Source organism: Gavia stellata, chromosome 2 (assembly GCF_030936135.1).
Source record: "Gavia stellata isolate bGavSte3 chromosome 2, bGavSte3.hap2, whole genome shotgun sequence".
Classification (NCBI taxonomy): Eukaryota; Metazoa; Chordata; class Aves; order Gaviiformes; family Gaviidae; genus Gavia; species Gavia stellata.
Genome location: NC_082595.1, coordinates 104914558 through 104937127, shown reverse-complemented (window position 1 = coordinate 104937127; position 22570 = coordinate 104914558). Strand labels below are relative to the sequence as shown.

The following is a 22570-nucleotide window of genomic DNA, read 5'->3' as shown; positions in this document are numbered from 1 at the left end:
AATTATTTAAAGACAAACAGTTAGTTTTTTAAAAAAATTATGTCCCTAAAAGCACTTTGAAGATGCAAGGTGTTATGTAATCCCATGTTGTTATTATTATTATTATTGACTGCAGCTTAATGCCCAGCCTTGCCGTAGGACAGCGGAGCTTATCATCAGCAATCTCAAGGCACAGCAGGGTAAGAAAAGTTGCTATTTGGAAATGTTTGTATTTCACAAATCTGTTTAGACTTTTTTAATCTCACATGGGACAGAATCATTCTCGTTCTGAATGCAATGAGACAGAAATGATTCTTCTTCATTCAGAGTTCAGACACTGCATGGAGGACTGCTGATTACAAAAAAAAAGCATTTCCACTTTCTTGTAGCGAAACCAAAAACCATTTGCAATTTAATAAATCCACTTGTCTGGAGATCTCCGGACTGGAGATCACAGAATAGCCCATCTTGAGAACATTTAAGTGTATATACAAATGCACAGTCTGGCTCCTGATGGACCCAGCTTGTTCAGTTTGGACTGAGCGTGAAGTCCCCATTCTCTGCTGACTCTCCATAGTAGATATAACTTGACTGTCCATTTTTTAAGTCATGATGGCAAAAGAAGTGGAATTATCCTGCTGTGAGGAGGAAGAAATCTTAGTGGGAAATTCAAGGAAAGGCCAAACTTGTGGAGAGAACTGAACGTACAGGAAAGGTAGCTCTAAGGTGGCTCTAGGCATATGAGGACAGCATGAAAGGCAACAGGTATGTTTCCCGTTGCATCCAAAGGGTTGGATGCAGACAAGGGTTGCATCCAAATATGTGTCAGGAATTGAACAAGACAGAGGACCAAGGGAAGACAAGGTCACAGAAATCAGGAATTAAACATAAGGAGTTCTGAAAGGAGAACAGAGACTCTGCAAGTGCTTTGGACAATTAATAAGTTTCAGAACATCCAAATGCAGTTCTAGCTCTCTGCAAGGGATTTTTGGAACAGCATTTGAATGGATGGATAGGTAGCCTGCCTGGAAATCTGGGTTGTATTTACAAAGAGTTGCCACTTATGTATTCTGTGCCAAAAGGGAGCCTAGATTTTGGTTATCGTCCAGCCCCTGAGAAATTTTGCACTTTGTGAGTATAGTGTTGTGTGGACGGGAGAGAAAATAGTAATTCAACAGAACTCTGCCACCTCTCAGACTTATTTTGAATGCATTTAGTGGCCACTGTCGTGGGCAAAACCATATTTGTTAAGAAACCATGTTCTAAGCAAACCATGTCTTAGACTTCAAAGTGGGAAGAAACTCAAGACGTCTTCAAATGTATCATTGTCTAGTTACCTAAGTGGATCTGCAAGTGATGACATAATATCACATAACAGAGTAAAATCAAAGTTCTTCAGCTCTATACTTTCAAAACCAGATGAACTACAGCTGCAAATCTGGTGCTTATTTAAAAAAACAGGTATTAAAAAAAGCAGCATGGAGCACATGAATTTTAGAAGCAGTTTCAGGGAGTTTTAACACACTTGGGCAACCCCACACTTTTTTTTGCAATAATCCTCATAAAATATTGTTAGTGGTGAGAGGCTCCTACTCCAGTTGAAACCTGGAAATCTCAAGTCACTCACATGCTGAGAGCTGTCAATCAAAAGAGAATTCGATGACCTTCTTTATGCTGTACATTTAGCAAGGCAATGTTCTAGGACTATCACAAGTCCTCCTTGACTCTTCAGTGCACTAAATCACTGTCTGGCATGACCTGACTGATAGTGGTTTTAAAAGACAGGGCAGGAATTACTGAAAATACTCCACCTGGAACACAAAAAGGTGAAATGTATTTCAATCTCGCTCAAGTGATGGCTTAGATACCCTCATCAACTTTGCAATTCCATTAAGATTATTCTAATGACAGAAGACTGTAATTAATCTTGAAAAAGATTTGATTTTGGAGGACCTGTTCAAGCAGTTTGCTTTAAGTTCATTACTGTACATGAACATGCTAAAACATGAGCCAGCAGTGTGCCCTTGCAACAAAGAAAGCTAATGGTATCCTGGGCTGCATTAAGTAAAGTATTGCCAGCAGGTCGAGGGAGGTGATCCTTCCCCTCTACTCAGCACTGGTGAGGCCAAACCTGGAGCGCTGTGTCCAGTTCTGGGCTCCTCAGTACAAGAGACATGGACATACTGGAGAGTCCAGCAAAGGACCATGAATATGATGAAGGGACTGGAGCACCCCTCCTATGAGGAAAGGCTGAGAGAGCTGGGACTGTTCAGCTTGGAGAAGAGAAGGCTCAGAGAGATCTCATCAATGTATAAATACCTGAAGGGAGGGTGCAAAGAGGATGGAGCCAGGCTCTTTTTGGTGGTGCCCAGTGACAGGACCAGAGGCAATGGGCACAAACTGAAACACAGGAGGTTCCCTCTGAACATCAGGAAACACGCTCTTAACTGTGAGGGTGACTGAGCGCTTGCCCAGAGAGGTTGTGGAGTCTCCATCCTTGGAGATATTCAGAAATCATCTGGACACGGTCTTGGGCAAACAGCTCTAGGTGGCCCTGCTTGAGCCGGGGGACTGGACCAGACAACGTCCAGAGGACCCTTCCAGCCTCAACCATTCTGTGATTCTGTGAACTCTTATGCGACATTACCAAGTTGAGCTTACAAACGATCACTAGTCATCTGTATCTTGGTACCACTTAGGATGCCCCAGAAAATCAAGACTATCTTAAGGAAAATACAGTGAAGCATGTACAATGCAAAGAGATCTCCACGCTAACCTAACCCTCCTACAAGAAATAGGAGATAGAATGCACTATTATTTCTATTGTAGACTTGCTTCCCCACAACCATGTGCATACATATTAATATATATTATGTATATACATGTACACACACATACTAAAATTTTATGTATAATTTTATATCTGTAATTTCGCATAATCAATTTATCTTTCTACCTATCTATATTCTGTGATTCTATAGGATGTGTGGATGAGGCACTTAGGGACATGGTTTAGTGGTGGACTTAGCAGTGTTAGGTTTACAGTTGGATTTGATGATCTTAAAGGTCTTTTCCAACCTAAATGATTCTATGATTCAATGATTCTATGATTCTATACATGGAAACAAAAATAAGGGAGATTTTGCTAAGGTGACACAGGCCATGTATTCTGGTGCAAGGTAGAGAACTGAAGACAGGCTCTCTAGAGTCTTCATCACACAGTATCCTTTAATTAACGTTATTAAAATTCCAAATGCTAGTTTGCACTTTGAATTTAAACACCTCCCACCCCGCAGCATTCATGTCTACAACTAGGTACACTCACAGAATTGCAGGTCAAGCTGAAATCCCTTTGAAAATTCAGCCCTTTGTGAAGAAAAAGTTGATGGTTATTGACAAAATGTTGTAGTCTACCTTGTTACTATTCATGATTAGGGAAAGTAAATATTGTCTGAGGTCTAATGAGAATTCCAATGCAATAAAGACAAGTGTGAAAGGTGCAATCAATAACTGATGATGCAACAGTACTCGTTTGTAGTTTTGTTATTGTTTAGTTCATGGTATTTGGTGATGCTTGAAAATGAAGTGTTAAGAAATTAGTGTTACAAGGATTAACATTCAGATTTTGTTTCTGATATTGTTATGTTTCTACAGTCATTACATTCTGAACACTAATTAGCATCTGATTTCTTTTCCTACTAGTTAACGACTGCAAACCAAAGAATTATAGAACAAAAATACTATGGAAACAAACATCAATATTCTCACAGAATCACACAGAATCTCACAGAATCACTAAGGTTGGAAAAGACCTGTACGATCATCAAGTCCAACCATCAACTAACACCACCATGCCCACTAAACCATGTCCCACAATGCCTCGTCCACATGTTCCTTGAACACCTCCAGTGATGGTGACTCCATCACTTCCCTGGGCAGCTTATTCCAGTGTTTCATCACTGAAACACACATGAACATCTACAAATTAAAACCCATGATGTCCATGGCTAATTTTACACTTCAGGAGAAAGTACTGCAATGAAGAACTGTATTTTCCTCATTTTTTTGTGTTCGCAACTATGCTTCAAAGTGTATCAAGTTTATGAAGAAAGTGTCTTTTCAAATGTATAACACATCTCAGGGTCCAAGCTGGAACGTTTATGTCCTGCATATGCAGGGCTATCCACCAGGGGTTCAGTTTTGGATTTACTACAAGTCTTGGCTATAAAGAAGCATACTGCCTTATGAAAAAGTCAAGGACTAAATCTCAGTTACTCAGTTATTTCTACAGGGAAACCAATCTCTTCTAGTCCTTCATTAGACTGATTAATCTCACTCTGTTTGGGCTCTACTGGATTGGCAGGCACATAGATGTTGGTCTCTGTCACTGCCATGGCATGGCATACTGGTTCCTTGTGCCAGAAACTGAAGGGACAATTTCCGTCCCTATCTCTTCTCTGCAGGCATGTTGTGCAAGCAACAACTTGTGCTGGCCCATCATGTAGCCTGAAGATACTGAAATTATGTTTGAGTATTATTTGCAACTCTGTATTTTCTGAAGAAGCATATAAAAATTTGTCTACGTGAACTTCAGTGGATCTTCACTGAATATGCTCAGAATGAACATCTTCATGGTTCTCAATATTCTGCTTTATTAATTCCCCTGGCACTTAATCTTTAGATTACAGAGCAAGACTGAGGACATGGATAGAAAACAAGGGCTGATTCTATTCTAAAATACTAGGTTACGTGTCTGTGTTAAGGTGACATGGCTTTTGAAGTCAGCTAGGAGTATTTGGCATAAATCCTATCCAAAGGGCAATTACAGGCCAAACCAGACACCTCTCAAAACTGCTGTTGATTGTGGATGGTGAAAGATCCCATGCATTTCATAAGGCAGCTCTACAGTTCTTCACACATTGCTAAAAGCAATAATTACTTTGAAACATTATTTATGTCTCTCATAATGTGACTGCCTTATAAATTCACTAAGTAAACGGATCATGTAGCTAAACTTAACATTCATATTTAACACATTAAAGCAAAAAAAATCCCTTCATAGAATATAACCCATCCAGACCAAGAAGATTCTCTAATCCATGCAAAAATTATTTTCTTACAAGTAGTTTCAATGGAATTAGGTGGGAATTAGCTGTGACACTGTAAAGAGAATGACATATCTGTTTAATGTCACGATTCTTGTTTATCTAAATGTATTTTTTGCAGAGCCACTGAAATGACTCAACTCTTTCAGTCACATAAGCGAGACCTCTTGACCTATTGCAAATGAGACGGCATACTAGCAGTGCCTTTAGCTCTTGGCAACTTATTTGTTTACTTTTGTTTAGAAACAGCCAAGTAAAAACCTAGTTCTTCATGAGTACGGTATAATATGGCCCAAACACATACCCAGCCAAATGAAAGATAATTATAGGAAATGAAACACGACGTTTCATATCAGCTATCTAATAAAGTCTAAAAATATAAGAAACCCTATCATATTAACCAGCAAGAACTGCGCTTTCACTTAAGGGATAGTTGGGTAATTATTCAAACCTGTACAAGACTGGATTGTCAAGTGAAATAATAATACAGAGTATCTCAGGATAATGAGATAGAACTTAAGGCCATTAGCAGTGGCTCTTATTATAATACTGGCCAAGGTTCCCCAAGAAAGAGAGAGAATATTTAAATGAAACTTGTAGAGAACTAGTTTGAACTTGTCTATTTGAAGAGCTTAGTACTGTCTCATAGTTTCCATTCCTTCCTGGAGAGAAAGGTGCCTGTCGCGTAAGACTGTGAAATCAGTCAGGCTTTAATGACTGAAATCCCTGAGGGCAGAAATTAAAACAAAGAATAATTTGAAAATTGAGCCACATTGAAATCCATACAGTTTATATTAAGAATCTTATCCTAGCAAGGTTTTAAAGTCTGGTTAGAGACCCACTTGTCTTCTCTTTCCTCTCTTATTGAAAACAACCAAACCCAACATACATCTTCTCTGACTTCAGGTTTGACAAGAAGAATTATAGCTTTAGACTAGGCTTTTTAAAGCTTTTTAAAGGGCTTTTAAGATTGGAAATGGAGTAAAAGATTACTTTTTCTCTATAAAATAGGTCCTGCTTGTAAGACATTTGTATATGCATGCTTCATTATCTTAACGTTTGTTTGTTGAATAACTCAATAGCTGATGGTCATAGACAAGCTAGCTAACCCCTGGGAAAACAGTTGTCTAGCTTGCAGTTTATAAGGTACAGTACAGCTAATGTGCCAGCAGTTGTCATGGATTAGAAACACTGCTTGTTTTAATATTCTTCTTACGAGTGTCTCCTAGGTACAAAGGTTTCCAAATACCACACCAGAGCTAGGACTGGAATGCCTGGCATTCTCTAGTGAGGAACTCTCCTCCTCACCTTAATGAACGCCTCCTCAGCTGACTGCACTCAGTGGCGCTTGGACAATTAGACTAAACTAGGGTTTACAGCAGTTTAAGCAAGAATGCTGACTAAGGCTTTGCAAATCAAATATTAAAAGACTGATTAAATATTTTATGATCTTTTTACTTAGGCTCTGATTTGAAGTTTACTTCATCTGCTAGCTAGATATACGCTGAAGGTTAATTGATGGAGGATGAGTAAATAACAGCTGATGGTGCTGGCTCTAAGTATGCAAGGCATTTAAGAGTATTCCTAACCTCAAGTGTGCAGTCACTGACGTGCTCATTTGTCTCACTAGGTTAGTGTCACTAGAGCTCAGATATGTGATCAAATTACCGCAGTGAGAGTGGTTTAAGCTTATGTGTTTTTCCTTGTATTGTATATTTGCACATCTCCAATGACACCAAGTAATCCTTTAAATTGTGTTAATTTGATCATGTATCCGAGTATCCAGTGCAGTAAATTGGGATAGGTGGCTACGAAAAGTGGAGATGATGCCTTTTAGAAGACAAATAGCTTCCACAAAGAGAGACATCCAGCAGAACCACTACAGCTCAGTCTACCAGGGTTAGAGTATAAATCTCTCCCCTTTCTCCTTCTACAACATCAAGGGTTTGTAACTTATAAACCTGACCTAACAAATTGCTTTTGTGGATTTTGATTTTTTTTGAAGGGAAAGAATCAACAAAACTTTTATAAAACAATTTTTGGTCAATTTTTGGCTACCTGACTGGGCTGGTATCACTTAAAGCCCATCTTAAAGAAAAATCCAGAAGCTCACCATCCAGCAAGCGTTCTCATCATATTTGGGGCTTGGAGTTGGAAACTTAAAAACAGTCCAAATATTTAGCTTTAGAAAAGTATTGCTGAGCTTGTGCCTGAACTCCTTTTCAAGAGATGTTTGGTAAGGATTTGCACACACCAAAGTACAATTTACGTAATGAGCAGGAAGAGTTATTGGACTAATAATTTTTAATAGAGATTCCTTGTCTTTAATACAGAGCTACACAATAGAACTTAATAGCTTGTGGCAAGTAAATAATTTACACATGGATCGTGTCTGAATACAAATGCATACATAAAACATCAGAGACTTAATGAAGCCTTTGGGGTGGTTTTTTTAAATCAATTTAATTGATTTTGCTGATAGGTCCGCATTTATATTTTTGTAAGCTACATTTCACTTTACCTGCACATGTGGCACAGTCATGATTTTTAATGAAGGCATGGAAAACTCTGCAAATGAAATTAGAAACTAGGTACACAGAGCATAGGTATTTTTGAAGTGTCTAAGGTAAGACACTCGGAAGTAACACTCCAATGTGACCCAACGGTGTGGCTCATTTAGAAACTACTTATCACAAAAGGTCAACTTCTCAGGAATGCTCATGACTACTATGGGTGTTTTGCAGCATTTGAGCCCAATGAAGCTGGTAATGAAGAGTTTTCCCCTCAACGCTGAACGTTTCGGGTTGTTCAGCTTCAGTCAGCAGGGTTACTTGCATTTGGCTTGGGCTCCTACTAGAGGGGGGAGAAGACAATGGTTGAAGAAGAAGGTTAGTGTTGTGACTAATGCACAACTGAAGCCAGAAGGAAAGTGGTCAGATGGAAACATGGGTGTGTGTTTCAAAGGGAGAGGCATGGGATGATGCCTGCTTTACCAGTGGGAGCACCAGGTTATGTGACAGGCTAGAAAACTGTTTTTCACTACAAAATACGCCCACAGCTCGTCCTCCCTCTTTCTAAAGCACTGCTTTTTGTTGTTATTAACTCATACAAGCTATGCATTAAAGAAAAGCACAGAGATAGACACCGAAGCTGGACCAGCGGGCCTGAGGAGTGCAGTGGGGAGGCCCGGGGGTCTGCCGGTGTCCTCAGCCCCGCCACCCACCCCCTGCCCTGTGCGCCCTGCAGGTCCGAGCCGACCCGCCTTACCTTTGGGGTGCCAGGGGTCCGTGAACTCGTACTTCCCCACACCAATCGTCCGCAGCATCTGCACCCCGTTGGTGTTCTCCGGGCCCCCTGCTGCGTTGGGGGGCAGTGGGGCGGCCGCCTGCCCGTTGGTGGCCGGTGCGCTGCTGGGCAAGGTGGCCGAGGGCAGGGCTGGTGGTGGCGGTGGCAGCATGGGGCAGGCCAGGTGGCCGTTGCCCACTGCCCCAGGGCCCGGGTGGGCCACTGGGCCCACGCCACTCATGGATGACATGCTGAGGGGCTGGCTGTTGGTGTACAAGGGCTGGCTCTGGAGGTTGACCACCATGTTGCTGAGGGGCTGGGAGGGCTGCGGCTGGAGCTGGTAGTGGGCCGGCATCAGCGGGAGCTGGGGGGTGACGTGCGGAGGGAGGGAGGGCGTGACACCGATGACGGGGGCCTGGACGTTGGCGGCCGGGCTGAAGGTGGGAGGCTGCGTCATCCCGTAGGAGTGCGTGATCAGGGCGGGCTGGCTGCCTGCCGCCACCGTGGTGACCCAGGGCGCTGCACCTGCGGCACGAAGGAAGGCCGGCAATGGTAGTGGGCTTGGCATGGAGGAGACCAGAACAAAAATAAACACCCCCAGCCTCCCCCTCCTGCACCCACGTCCGCCACCAAATTGCACCGATGTGCCCTTTTCCTTCACAGTATCTAAAGCGGTTCAGGGTCTGGAACCGTTCCCAACTGGTAAGTGCATAAAATCGCTACAGTGATGTGAGTGCAATTGTTAAAATACTCATCAGGTGACATGCGGCATGTTTGCGGTTTTATGTATTTTGCGCTTTATGCAGCTTAAGCGCACGCTTCCAAGAAAATTAACCTCTTTCCCCACCGTGCTTTCATGGCTCCCTGACAAACACTCTGTGTGTATAATAATGGTGCTCCAGCCACTACAAAGAGATTGTAATTAGGCGTCTGGCATAGCAGCACAATGTATGATATGTGTCTGGAAGCTGGAAATCATTTCAGGTAGTTCTGGACATAAAAGAGGTCTTAAAGTATTACAGAGTGCCTTTTCCTCTAGTGAAGGCAGAGAAGGAGAAAAAACCTCACTCTTATGAACTTGCAGGCATCTTAATACATTTATATTAGCCCCAGCACAGAAGAAACTTGAGGGGTCTTTACAATGAGAGAAAAACCCTGCTAAAGAATAAAGAAAGGGCTCACAATGAAGTCTAATTTATGGAAGTAAATGGAGATAGTGCATTGAATTTGCTTTGAACGATTTTCCCTTGTAGAATTACAAATAAGATTAGAAACATACCTGGGTTTTCATTCTCCCTCATCTGTTTAGATGGAGGCTCATCAGTGTCCCAGGGCGTGGACTGATTGATGGGTGTCTGTCCCCACCTGACGCTCGTTGCAAGCCCTTGAGGCTGATTTTCAGTCTTGGAAATGCAAGGTGCCTACAAGAGAGAGAGAAAAATAAAGAATAAAAATGTTTAGACTATTGAGAATAGTTACTATTCCTCATAGCTAGTAGCTTGCTTGTTTGTTTGTTTGTTACAGTCCAAGAGCATATCCTAAAATCTTTAAATAACATTCTCCTCCAGGCTTGCATGACATGTCTGTATGGAAAATACCATATATTTGAAAAAAAAATACTTCAGGAAATTTAATAGATCCACCTTTAAAAAGAAATCCACCACGAAGTAGCATTTTCAGAAATACGTTGCTTCTCCTGCCTTGAAAATAAAAAAAAAAAAAACACAACCCACATATGGTAATATCCATTCAGTTACAGCTTACATAAAATGGGACAATCTTCTGTTTGCTCAATCTCTCCCAAAAATGGTGAATTTTGTTTAGCAGACGGCAGAACAAGAGAGACTTATTTACAACCATAGGACAAATTACTGTAGAACAGTAAAGAGAAGTCTTAGTATTTACTGTCTGTCAACCCTTAAAATTGAATGCCAATAAAAAAAGCAGCATAACAGTCATTGGCCGCTGAAGTGGGTATGTTGGCAGTTCTTCAGAGATGTTAAAATAACTGTAAAGTACAGGAAGTATCGGGGCTGAATAATCATCAAAGGGGATATGATCTGAAAGAGATTTCTTGATAAAGAAACTATCACGTGGATTTAAATGCTAAGCCAGCTCACCCCCCCGCAGTTTTAGGGGATCTTCCCAAACAACCATGCCTTTGCTGAGAAAAGGCCTGTAGAAAACAAGGGTGCTCCAACAGGTCTCCTTTATTTAACTCTGCAGTGCATTTCATTGCTGGAAGATTAGAAGTTTTTTTGTGTTGTTTTTACCGGTGTCAGAACCTCTAAACCAAGAAAACGGAACCAGCTGCCTATTGCTGAATGAGTATTGAGGACTGAAGCTATAAAGAACAGGAGACCAGTCTGAGCAATCGCTTGTTTGCCTTACATCTGGGAAGTAATTTAGCTCTGAGACGGGGGTAGAGCAGCTCCATAAATGCCCTGGGTCACGTAGTACCAATGAAATCTCTGTCGACACCAGCAGCTTTTTTTCCCATCACCAGTACCTCAATCACCCCATGAAAAGAAGTCATTACCAAACCCATTTATGCCCTCTGCAAATACATGCACACCTTTCCCAAGCCTGTCAGTCATTCCTCAGCTCCTTAAATCCACAGGAGGTGCCTGCATTCAGTGGCTTCCTCCCGCCCTCCCTTCTGCCCCACTGATATCTCTGCTAGCTCTTCTGCCCTGCTCCAAGGCTCTCTCCTTCATCTAAATGCCTTTGACATCTGCCACCCACTCCCTTTTCACCCTCCTTGGGCTCTGGGAGTTCGGAGTCTTGGCTGCAGACCTTGATGGAGGATAGGGTTTTTGCTGTGCTGCTCTCTTTGCTCCCAGAAACCACAACGGAAATATTTTCCCCACTAGAAATGCTATACTTTGTTAAATGCAGATGGTCACGGGGAAATGTGATTCTTAATGTCTTTTTTTGTACAGAATCTGGAAGTGAGAATTTTCAGCTTGTGTCCAAATTAATTTTTCTTTTTTTCAAGATGCAGCAGTTAATATTTTTTTTTTTAAACTTCAACTTCTCCAGTTTTTTTTTCTCTTCTGCTGGCAACAAGGACAATGATATCCAAGTTTTAGATTCACATTTCCTTCTGCCCCCACCATTTTAATTTTCTTAACTTTTCAAACCTTCTACAACTTTTGCAATTGAAATAAAAATAAGAGTCAGGAAAGGCAAAAAGGGAGGACATGCAGACAAGCAAGAGCTTTAAGATTCCTTCTGTTGTATTCACAGCAAAGAAAGGGCAGGAGGGGAAATAATAAATCTCGGTTTTGAAATGCTTTCTATTTATAAATTGTCCTGAGAAAAGGCTTAATCTGTATACCTTTAGCTTTTACATTGTACCAGGTCTTTGACACAGGAGGATATAACACTGTTGGAGGTTTACCAGTTCATGTTAGCAGTATCTAGCTAAACTGTTTAACAGTGGCCAAAGCACTCTGCAGTAGAAAAAGGAAGAAGGAAAAAACAAAAAAGCACCACCAGCATTCTCTGCCTATAAATCAGCTAAGATACTTCCCCCAGAAACACTACTATTTATCCCAAAGCAAAGCTTTAACAAACAGTAAATGCAATATAGAGAACTGGGCATTTTTATGAATCATCAAAGACAGACAGGAGGATTCAAGACTCAAATCATGCCCTGCGCGTTCCACATGTGGCATCTGTGTGTTGCCTTTCTTTGTTGTATGAACTGGGTCTTATAAGCGGGTTTGAAATACATACTTCTCATTATTTTGTGGCATTGTCAAGATGTGCAGCATCTTGTGTAACTTTGTTACATCCCCAAGCTGCTTAAAACAGTGTCGATCTAAAATAAGAAAAAAATATTCCTGTACCTTAAATAATACAGAACCACACACATGCTATAATTTTAAAAGAACCCATATGTTCTGTACAGAATGGTTAAGAAAGGGAGTATGTGACACAGCTCTCCTAAATTCTACAAAAATTCAGTTGCCTATCTTGCGACTGAAAGCTTGCTTTCCAAAAAAACTAGAGGACCAGATGAGACACATTGGAAACCGGTGGAGTTTGCGCCCGAACCTAGACCTAAATTCCGTACTTTGAGCATTAATAAAAAGGAAGGAGGTTTACTGTCAATAAATATTTCTCCTCCCCTTCCACAAAATGCTATTTTCCTAATTTTTTTTTCACTAAATGTGCTCACAAACCCTGCTTCTTAGAGGCTGAGTGGATTTAAATGCACAAGTCCAGCATGTTGCTTTCAAACTGTACCCCTGAGCTTGTATTTATTTGATCAGAAAGAGCTGGAGATTAGTTGGTATGAAATCAAAACACACATCCATGAAACATAGTTTAGACAATAATGGTGGTGGAAACAGAAAAACAGCTGATTGATTGAACTTTTATATATATATACATATATATATTTTTCTGGTCTCTGATCTAATTTCTGCATTATTTTTCTTAATACATGAAGGATTACATTACAAGCGTTACATGTCTCTGATCTGATTGCAGCAATTACTGATTTGCGTATCTGGAAAGCAAAATTATTTCCAGCGTTATCAAACAGAGGAACTTTCTGTCCATGCGCTCAGGCACATGGCAGCAGTCTATTTGATGCTTTTAATGTACAACACAAATGACCAAAAAATGGCCTGTATTATGCTAGTTGTGCAGGGGGAAGAGATGGGTTCCATTAGTGATCCACAGACTTCACAGAAACTAATTGTACTATGTTACACTTTTATCTTTAGCTTTCATGTCAGATGCTTGTTTGAATTAACCACGAAACACATGAAAAAAGGCAATGCATTACAAAATCTACTGGGCATACATTTTAAAATACTGCCAAATGTCTATTTACATGAAAAGACAAGAAGGTTTCTAAAAGGTCTGTTGAAGCCTGGCTAGCCAACAGCATCACTGTCTATTTAATTGCCTGAAATTCATGGCAGACTACAAAGATTACTAAGCAATCATCAGCATCTTTGCAGCACCCCTAAAATGCTCAATCTGTGCTCTTTGTCACAGATAGAGTACCCCAAATCCAAATCCAAATCCGAGGACTTTTTCCTCTTTCGTTTGAAATAACCATTAAGAACAAATGCAATTTTCAGCTGAAGCTTGCATTTCACCTCATGCCTGCCACTTTGAACTCCAGCAGTGAGCAATCTCCCAGTTTTAAGGAAATTAACTGCAATACAGATGTACAGGCAGAACAGAGCAAGATGGAACAATTTCAGAATTACATGAGACTAACACAGACAAGTTGCCAGGTTGTCGATTTTTTGTAGCTCAAACAGTCATAAACCATGGCCCATAGGCAACAGTAATTGGTGTACAGCTGGTCCACTGAACCTTATTAAATTAAAACATTAAAAACCTTCAGATTCATGGGGCTTTGCAGAATATCCACAAGAAAGTTCGCGAGTTCACAGCAATCCGCTGGTGCTCAAGATTGGGAATTAGTGATTCGGTCTATACTGCATCAGTTTACATGGTTACTATCAGGTGTTCAGGAGGCATAGCTACAACTAAGTCTGACTTTAAGTCCTAAGTTTTACAAATCTTTGATGAAATGAGACCTAAATTTTTAGTAAGACCTTTTTTACACCAATGGCAACATAAAACCTACTGCACTACTACCAGCGTTACAGAGTATGTTAGTGGAATTAAAAAAAACCCCAACCCAACAACCAAAATTCCAATACAATTTCCCTCAGGCTCAACACCACCAAATGCTTCCTGGGAGGTCCTTATGAACACATCTGAGCAATTTCCCCAAAGGCTTGTAAAACTGCTGACATACATCCTGCTATGGCTCAGAGTGCTAAGACCTATTCAAACAGTTTCATGAGCAAAAAAGAACTAATCTGGATAGAGGGATCCTATTTGTGGTTCCCAGCGACCAAAATTATTTCACTACGGCCTTCATTTAAAGTGATGGATGAGAAGTAGCGATTCTCTGTTCCAATTATCCAAAAGAGATTGGGAATGGCAGCTTAATACTAAGCTAATGTATCCAATATGCAACCCACTCTATTTTCTCTCCCCATTGAAAATAAAAAGGCTAAGACACACGCATGCATAGAGGCAAACATTCCCTCCCACGGATTCAGGTTTTATGGCCTGTCATGGGTAAAAGCAACTGCAATTTAATGAGGGAATTCCTTTTAAAGCTGTTAGCTATGCCTCGCTCTAACAAGTAATGACTGGTGGCCCTGGTTGGATTTTAAGCCTGAACGTGTCTGGTGCTCTAAAAAGCTCAGTGGTCTCTGCACCAAAGAGTTTCTGGTCTAATTTGTAGTTCACGCTGCTAAATATTGCATGAAACAGGTATTACTTGTGTGCATGAGGCATGCATGTAAAATGTGAACCACACAGGGTTAGACCTTCATCTGGGGTAAATTCCTATACCGTGTTGGACAGGATCCCAAGCATATTTCTGAGTCTAGTCTATAGCCAAAGAAGCTCTTAAGGATAGATGCAAAGCTTTTAAAGATGCAGTGATGACAGCAATATCTCCCTAGCACCGGCCGTTGGGCTGGGCCACAGAAATGAAACTGTTGTTTTAAGAGAGGGATGTACTGTAATGTATTTAAAACCTAAGAGATATGGACAGGCCAGCGTGCAAGAGAAACAGAACGAGCTGTCCTGCAGTAAAATCTCATTCAAGAACTTGCTCATGGGTGGAGAGAAGAACTCATCTACCTTACAGTTCCCATCACCAGGCAATTCTGCGATGACACAGCGTTGTTTTTCTCTTTCCAGAGCTAATGTGGGAGCAGCGAGAAAGAGAATAATACAGTTAACTCATAGGAAGAATGTTGCTACCCTGCATAAAAGACAAAAGAAGTCTTAGTTCCCTCTTGAGTGGAGGGAATAATTCAATACTGGCATCTTAAACACCATCCAGCGATGAGCCACCTGCCAGCGTGAGCTCTGGAGCATTGAGGTATAGCCTCCAGGAGAGACACGTGGCTTAGCAGTGGGGTACAGTCTGCATCCATTCCCATTTTTCAGAGAATTTAAAGACACCCCCTACCTTGAGGTTAATGACACAGGCTTGGAGAAGCCCATGACTGCAGTGGGGCCCATGTCCCAGACAGGCGCAGCACAACGGCCTTTACCCAGCCCTGATCCCGGCTCTGTGCGTAGCAGAGCTTCTCACCACCCAGTCTGTGAGCTGCTAAGGAGGCAGATGTGTAAGCATGTCCAGCTTCTTCCCCCCACCAACATCAACCCAACCTTTCCTGGACTGAGCCTCTTTGCCACCTGATTTGCATTTGTGCCTCCGTTACCCTCCCAAATAAGGCAGTCGGCCAAATTCCCAAGCTCTGACAATGCAATGGAAGATAACTCCATACCGGGAATGGGTCAACTGCTACTGTTCCGTTAACACTTTCTAAGGCTCCCTATCCACACTGGCTGCAGGTCTGGGGAGGCAAGAGGAGGAATGAGGTTATGGAAAAGGAGAGAGAAAGATGGGATAGGAGAAGGTTGTGAATTGAACATAAGTGGTATCTATTTCTTTCTGGTGGCTGCACTGCCCAGGACAACCACCGCTCTCACACTGGTGCTCCAGTTAGGTGCTCAGCATTAGGTGGGAATGAATGTGGGACCATGGAATGATAAGAAGCGCTTCATAAATGGCACTTTGTATTCTGCCTTGGCAAATTTCACCAGCAGAGGCTCAGGTACTCACCCAGCTGCCTTCGTTTCTCAGCGAGAACATCAGGGAACGGAGCTGAGGTATCGAACCGAGGTCCCGGCTGCGACACTTGCTGCTCCAGGACACCAGGGACATCAGCGCACGACACTGGGTTCGAGCACAGAAGCCCCACTTTAGCCTGAACAGAACCTCCTCAGCTAACACGGTTGGCATGCAGATCAACCCCAAATCAGAGCAAAGCTACAAATGCAAAATCATCTCACAACGGAGGAAAACGCGCAACATCAGGAACAATGCGGCAGCACGTACTACAGAGAACATGCACTACACAATGCAAGAGGGCTCTTAAAGATCCTGCAGGCATCCCATGGTAGTGGCAGATAAATCCAGTTCATCATAAGTGCTTTTTGTCAGAGGGCAAAAGGAAACAGGGGTAATAATGGAATAAGTGCTTGTCAGACCAGAATCCCAAGGGCGTACAAAGGATGTAACCTTTGTGTACTGGCAAAGTTACTCAAGAATGACCTAATGGCAGACTGCTTGAAAACTAAATATTTATCTTGAATGCAAATGCTGGCCATTGATAGGTTCAGAAGTTGCTCCGTATGGCATTTTTGTCGCAAATTCCACATGGATTTCTTTTAATTATCCAAACAGGACCATGAATTTCATTCTGGATCACAGCCTAAAGCATTAGAAATAAAGAGAGGAACGCTTAAAAGGTAAAAGCTATGTCATGTAAGGCTCCAATCCCTGCATTAAGTTACTTTTATAAAAGTTCCCTTTTGTATTGGATGCCGACATTTTACATTCAAGCCCTCTGAATTCAGTGTTTCAATTGTAGTACACGCTCTGTGGCAGGAAAGTGCATGTTCTCTGCCTACTCAGCAGGCACATTAAAAAAAAAGAAAAAAAAGAAAACCAAGATAAGCTTGTGAGTGTTGAACAGTGCTGCATGATATTACTGATTTATTAACTTGGCTTGATCAATAAGGCTATCATCAAGGGCACATTTAGTTTGCACATAAATTTCACTTTCTAACAAGCACTTTTGTGTGCTCACGTTGCTTTCCATAATCTGATCCAGGTCTCAGGAAGCTTTCTTTAAGGGAGAACAGAGAATTCTTTTTCTAAAAAAAGGATCAAAGTATACTCGTTCAACTCTCAAACAAAAGGACAGTCAGTACTGTAGAAACAGCATGCTTACCTTTCACAGCAAAAAGAAAAATAAGCCTATAGTCCAGATTTATCACTGCCTTAAGTTCATCAACATCAATTGAGCTATTAAATCGTGGCTGAATTTGGCTCATAGCAATTTAAAAATTTCAACTTTCTTTGAGAGTCTTCCATCAGTAAGATGCTAATTTAATGCATAATTTAAACTCCACTGTCCTTTAACTCAGCGCTTGTAAATAATTAAAAAAGAACTAAAAATCCTTTCACATTTATAAAGTTGTCCCCCTTTTTCTACTGCAAAACAACAAAGACTTTCCAATCTCGAATTTATTTATTCTTTAAATCTGAGAGTAAAAGCCATATAAAAGATGAGGAGAAAATGATTTACAAGATAAAACAATTAGCTCTGGGATATGTACATTAAGACTAATAATTTTCACATCATATTTTAAGGGAGTGGAGGAGGAATCCCAGATATATTAAACTTTATTCAAATTCTATTGAAATGTTCAATTAAGAGCATCTTATGAAGGTAAGTTATGCAGTCACTAAAATTAAGATGTGAAAAACAGGATTAGAGAGCTGCATCTCTCAAAGAGGCTATATACTTTAATAATCCATGCCTTTTCCTATGCACAAGATAACATCTAAAATCTGGCTATTCCTGTAATTGCTCCAGTCTTGTTAAAAATTTGGGTTGTGCAGGAGAAACACAAATGTATTCCACAGTAAAAAATAATAAAATAATATACTGCATCCCCTTTTAATCCAAAATCACATATCTCAATGGTTCTTATTAAAATCTTTTTTTTCTATGCAGACAGATGAAAATGCATTTTAAGACTCAAACAAGTCTGTGCAAAAACAGCTCGAACCCATCAATCTCCCAGTTGGTTCTTAAAAGAAGCTAAACATTCACCAAGCTGTTCCAACCAGACGTGACTGGCAGATCCTTTTTGGGAATGAGGTCTCAAGATGCAACCCTGCTTCCATTCAGATTCACAGCTTTAATAACACAAGAAGTTCAGTGCAGGATCAGGCAGTTGGGCAGTCATTTAATTCAATTTACAATAGATTGCTAATATATGGGTATTCTGGAAACACAGTCACTGTTTTCTCCAATTTTTCCACTCTGTAGATTTTACATCAAAGCATTCCTGCTCATTTTGTTTCCACATCTCCATGCTACCAGTAGGAAGCTGCCCAGTTCTCCTATTTTCCTTCGACAGAAGTGTTTCGTGGACTAGCATGAACGCTTCAGCCGCCTCAACCATCATCCTTTTAAAAGATTTATGGCAAACACATTGCAAACCAAGCTATAAATCTAGCAAATGGCTACAAGGCAAACTTTGCTGTCCACAGCCACACAATTTAAAGTAAAACAGATAATGGTATAGCTGTGGCTAGTGTTACTAGTAGCCCTGCCAAAATTGTGCTACATCGCCACCCATTTTTTCCAGGCACCTCACTCTAATTTTTGGGGTGTGAATCAGATGATCCTTCAATATTACTCTGTGGCAACTTGTGATGCTAAATAGTCCTTCATCATCCAAGGATAAATGGGTACTGTTAAGATTAAGCTCTATTTACATTTCCTTCAACAACAAATTGCTTTACATTGCTTTACTTTTCATTCCTTTAAGATGAAATTCTTCTAGGTGTCCAGTTTGGGCCATTGGACTCATTAATAAGAGGAAACCCAGCCAGGTGAGGAGTTTGGCCAAAGTCTGTGCTTTTGAAAATCCTCTGTTACGTACCTTTTAAAGAAAATTTATGCTACTAAAAACATAAAACCTCCTGCTCTCTTTGCTCCCGGGAAGTTAACACAAAGTAAACCACCTCTAAAAATAATCTACCACTCAAAAAACTTCAGGGTGACAGGGAGAGAGAGAAAGGTTATTGTGAGCCCTAAATAACGCAGGTTGGTTCTGTAAGCCATGTAGGGAAGGACAAGCTAAAATTTAATGACCTTTGGTAGGGATACCTCACCTACAACAGGAAGTCGTGATCTGATCTTCCTAATTCTCCTCCTCCGCTGTTGCAGGTCGTGGTCCATCAGAAGTTACTATTTCTGCTAGGATGGGTGGAGGGCACACAGTGCCCTTGTAACCCCCCAGGATGAACTGCCAGGGAGACCAGACTGGGGTCTTTGCAGATAATACCCCTTAAGAGGCAGCGTGTCCCCTGCTGAACTTGCTGTGGCTTTCAGGAGAGGCAAAGGGAGTTTTAGCTGTTCTTTGTGCAACTATTGCCTCCAGAAAACAAACTTGGTTTGCTGTAATAAAGCTTCAGTTAGAACACAAATCTATAAATACCTCACAGTGCAGATCAAAATGGCCAACTTTGGTCACAAGTATTGATCAGAGTGAGAGAAGAGTCAAAACAGGACCAAACACCTACTTTTAAAAAAAAATTAAAAATGGGATACTTTCCTTTCCACACAACAGGTAGAGATCAAAATAATCTTTGTTGCAAATCCAAAATCTCCTTTCCCACCCATAGCACAGTTTTTAGAGTAACTATTAGCTTCAGACAAGCACTGACTGTACACCAGACTATCCAGACCTTATTAGAACAAAGCACAGAGCCTTATCTGTTTTTTTTTACATTTATTGATGATTCTGTGCCAAATCCAAACATAGATCACATGCTGATCCCCTTAAAATCACTGAGTCATTAAGAAAGTTGAGTCATTAAGCAAGACCCTCCACCTAACAGCTACCCAACACCCCTGCCTCAGAAAGGGTCACAGAGTTTGAGAGATTAAGATGCTTTGAGAAGAGATATAAAGTTGGACTAGATGATCGTTGTAGGTCCCTTCCAACTGAACTACTCCTGTTCTATTCTATTCTATGCTATTCTAGTCTATTCTGTTCTGTTCTGTTCCATTCTAAATAAAAAATCAAATAAACATATGTATATATACATATACACCTCTCCCCTTGTACTACTGAAATGTGGATGCTATTAAAATGTTCATCTCTGCTTCTTTCTAAAGGAAGTCCAAACTCCATGTACTGAGGAAGAAAACCAAGAGGTAAAAGCTAACAGACTCGCTGAGGATCTGCTTTTCTAATGCTGCATTTGATTAATCATGTGATTTATTTTCAATGACTGGTTCAATCAATCCTGATCAAATTAACAAAGACAATGATCAGAAATACCAGACTAAAACACAATACAAATGATTTGGTTCCAGGGGATCCAATCAAATGAACCAGGATTAAATTAACCAGTGATCGGATTAAGAAGAAGTTGTATAAAGTCAGAAATGTATCAGTACTTCGGGCCATTTGCTGTGTCTGTAGGTTGCCATTTCCAGCTCTTCCTAGAGCTCTCAATAAACTTTAAACAAAATTGGTTTTTCTAGGTATCACACAGGTAATGTGGAAATAATAATGATAATAGTAATAACAACAAGAACAATTATTATTATTAATACTACTACTACTACTACTACTACTACTATTACTATTATTTCACAGTACCACAGTATCTGGGGCTCTGCCATACTAGGCACTTCTCTAAAGAAAAAATACACTGCCATGCACACCCACCCCTCCCCATCAGTCTGTACCTGAAGGAGTTTACAGTCTATGTGCACGACAAGAGATCAAAAGGTGACAGAATATCAGGATACAATCAAAAAGACAGAAAAACCCATTTAATTCTACAATGTTAGCAAAGCACAAAGATGAAAAAGCTACAACAAGGAGCATTAATGAAAGTTGCCAGTGATACAGCTGGAAATGTAGGTCTTACCTAAAAATCACAGTAAATGCAAGTATCACAGGAAAAGTATTTCCATTTGCTGTGTACTGACCTAAACCTTGAGCAGCCAACAAGGTCCTGGAGCACTGAACAGAGACGTACCTTCAAACGCCTTGACCTCACCCTGGTTCAGCTGGATCCATCAGTAACCAGCTGCAAAGGAACTCTGTGTCCAAAGCTAGGCAAAAGAAAGGCTGGGGACATCAGAACCCAGCTTATTTGGAAGTAAATAGGAAAACGTAAATGCTGAGAGTTAGAGAGTGAAACCAAACTCAATTCCTGCCCTATTTTCCACTACGAGAATCGTTTAAAAGATAAACTTGAGGGATGTGGAGAGGTATTCCCTAAGGACTTTTAATAAAGCGGCTTTAAGATGCTGGCAGGCAGTCCTGCTTGTAAATCCTGGCCCCACATGCTACAGTGGGCTGAGGAAGGACACTGGACTGGTGGACGTGCCACTCACACAGCAGTGGTCACAGAATCACAGAATGACAGGGGTTGGAAGTGACTTCTGGAGATCAGCTAGTCCAACCCCCCACCAGAGCAGGGTCACCTAGAGCAGGTTGCACAGGAATGTGTCCAGGTGAGTTTTGAGTATCTCCAGAGAAGGAGACTCCACAACCTCTCCGGGCAGCCTGTTCCAGTGCTCTGCCACCCTCAAAGTAAAGAAGTTCCTCCTCATGTTTAGATGGAACTTCCTATGACCAAGTTTGTGCCCATTACCTCTTGTCCTGTCACTGGGCACTGCTGAAAAAAGACTGGCCCCATCCTCCTGGCACCCACCCTTCAGTATTTATAAGCATATAAATAACAGTAACTTGTGTCCTCAGGAACACAAGACAAAGGAAAGCTACACAGCCACCAATCACGCTGTGCACATTAGGGGCTAAAGGAGAGGGTTCTTCCCAGCTTTCCAAAAAAAATAAGGAGTGTGCCCATAATCTGAACAAAGGCCAAAGCACATGTAAACGGGTCAGATCCAAATCAACTGTCCCACCCATTTTGTGTCTCTTACAGAAGCACTCAGGAGTCATACAGGAAGACTCCTTCCCTATCACTTGGTACAGTACCACTTCAATTTCTAGGTATACATTGCCCAGTAACTGTAAGCAGACATCATGTCCATCCTGCGAATGCGTATCTGTCACGAGACAGGATTTAGTCACTTGTGATCACCCCAGGACTTTTCATGCATGCAGGGAACGGACCAAGCTAAGTATTTTGGCAATCGATAGCTGACCTCTGGAGTGTGGGTTGGTCTTTGTCCCAAATGAAACAACTGGAGACATCAGACTAGCTTCTGATGGTCAGCAAGCTCCAGGCTCACCCACAGGATCTGGTTTGTATGGCCATGGCCATGTGTCCTATCCTTGCAGCGCGCCGTTTGCACCACAGATATTGATAGTGAAGGACTATCCTTGTAAGACTGAACGTTTGAGGAGCTGCTTTACTTACTGAGCTTGAGAAAGTATTTAGAGAAACATTCTTCTCTCCCTTCCCGTAACTTAAAGACTTAATATTTTATCTTTGTTTTCAGCTACCACAGTGAGTATATTTTAAAGCACCAGCTCTTTCCATGCTCTATCTCATGCTCTAT

At 41.2% G+C, this 22570-nt stretch overlaps 1 protein-coding gene across 1 annotated transcript in view; it reads right to left on the bottom strand.

The window, feature by feature from the left end:
* KLHL29 (kelch like family member 29) overlaps positions 1 to 22570 on the bottom strand; it is a 247910-nt gene that overhangs the window by 128509 nt on the left and 96831 nt on the right. The window contains exons 2-3 of the mRNA XM_059835718.1: positions 9649 to 9790; positions 8352 to 8894 (exon numbers count right to left, since the gene is read on the bottom strand). Coding sequence (XP_059691701.1) covers positions 8352 to 8894; positions 9649 to 9790 — 685 coding nt within the window. The remainder of the gene's footprint in view (positions 1 to 8351; positions 8895 to 9648; positions 9791 to 22570) is intronic.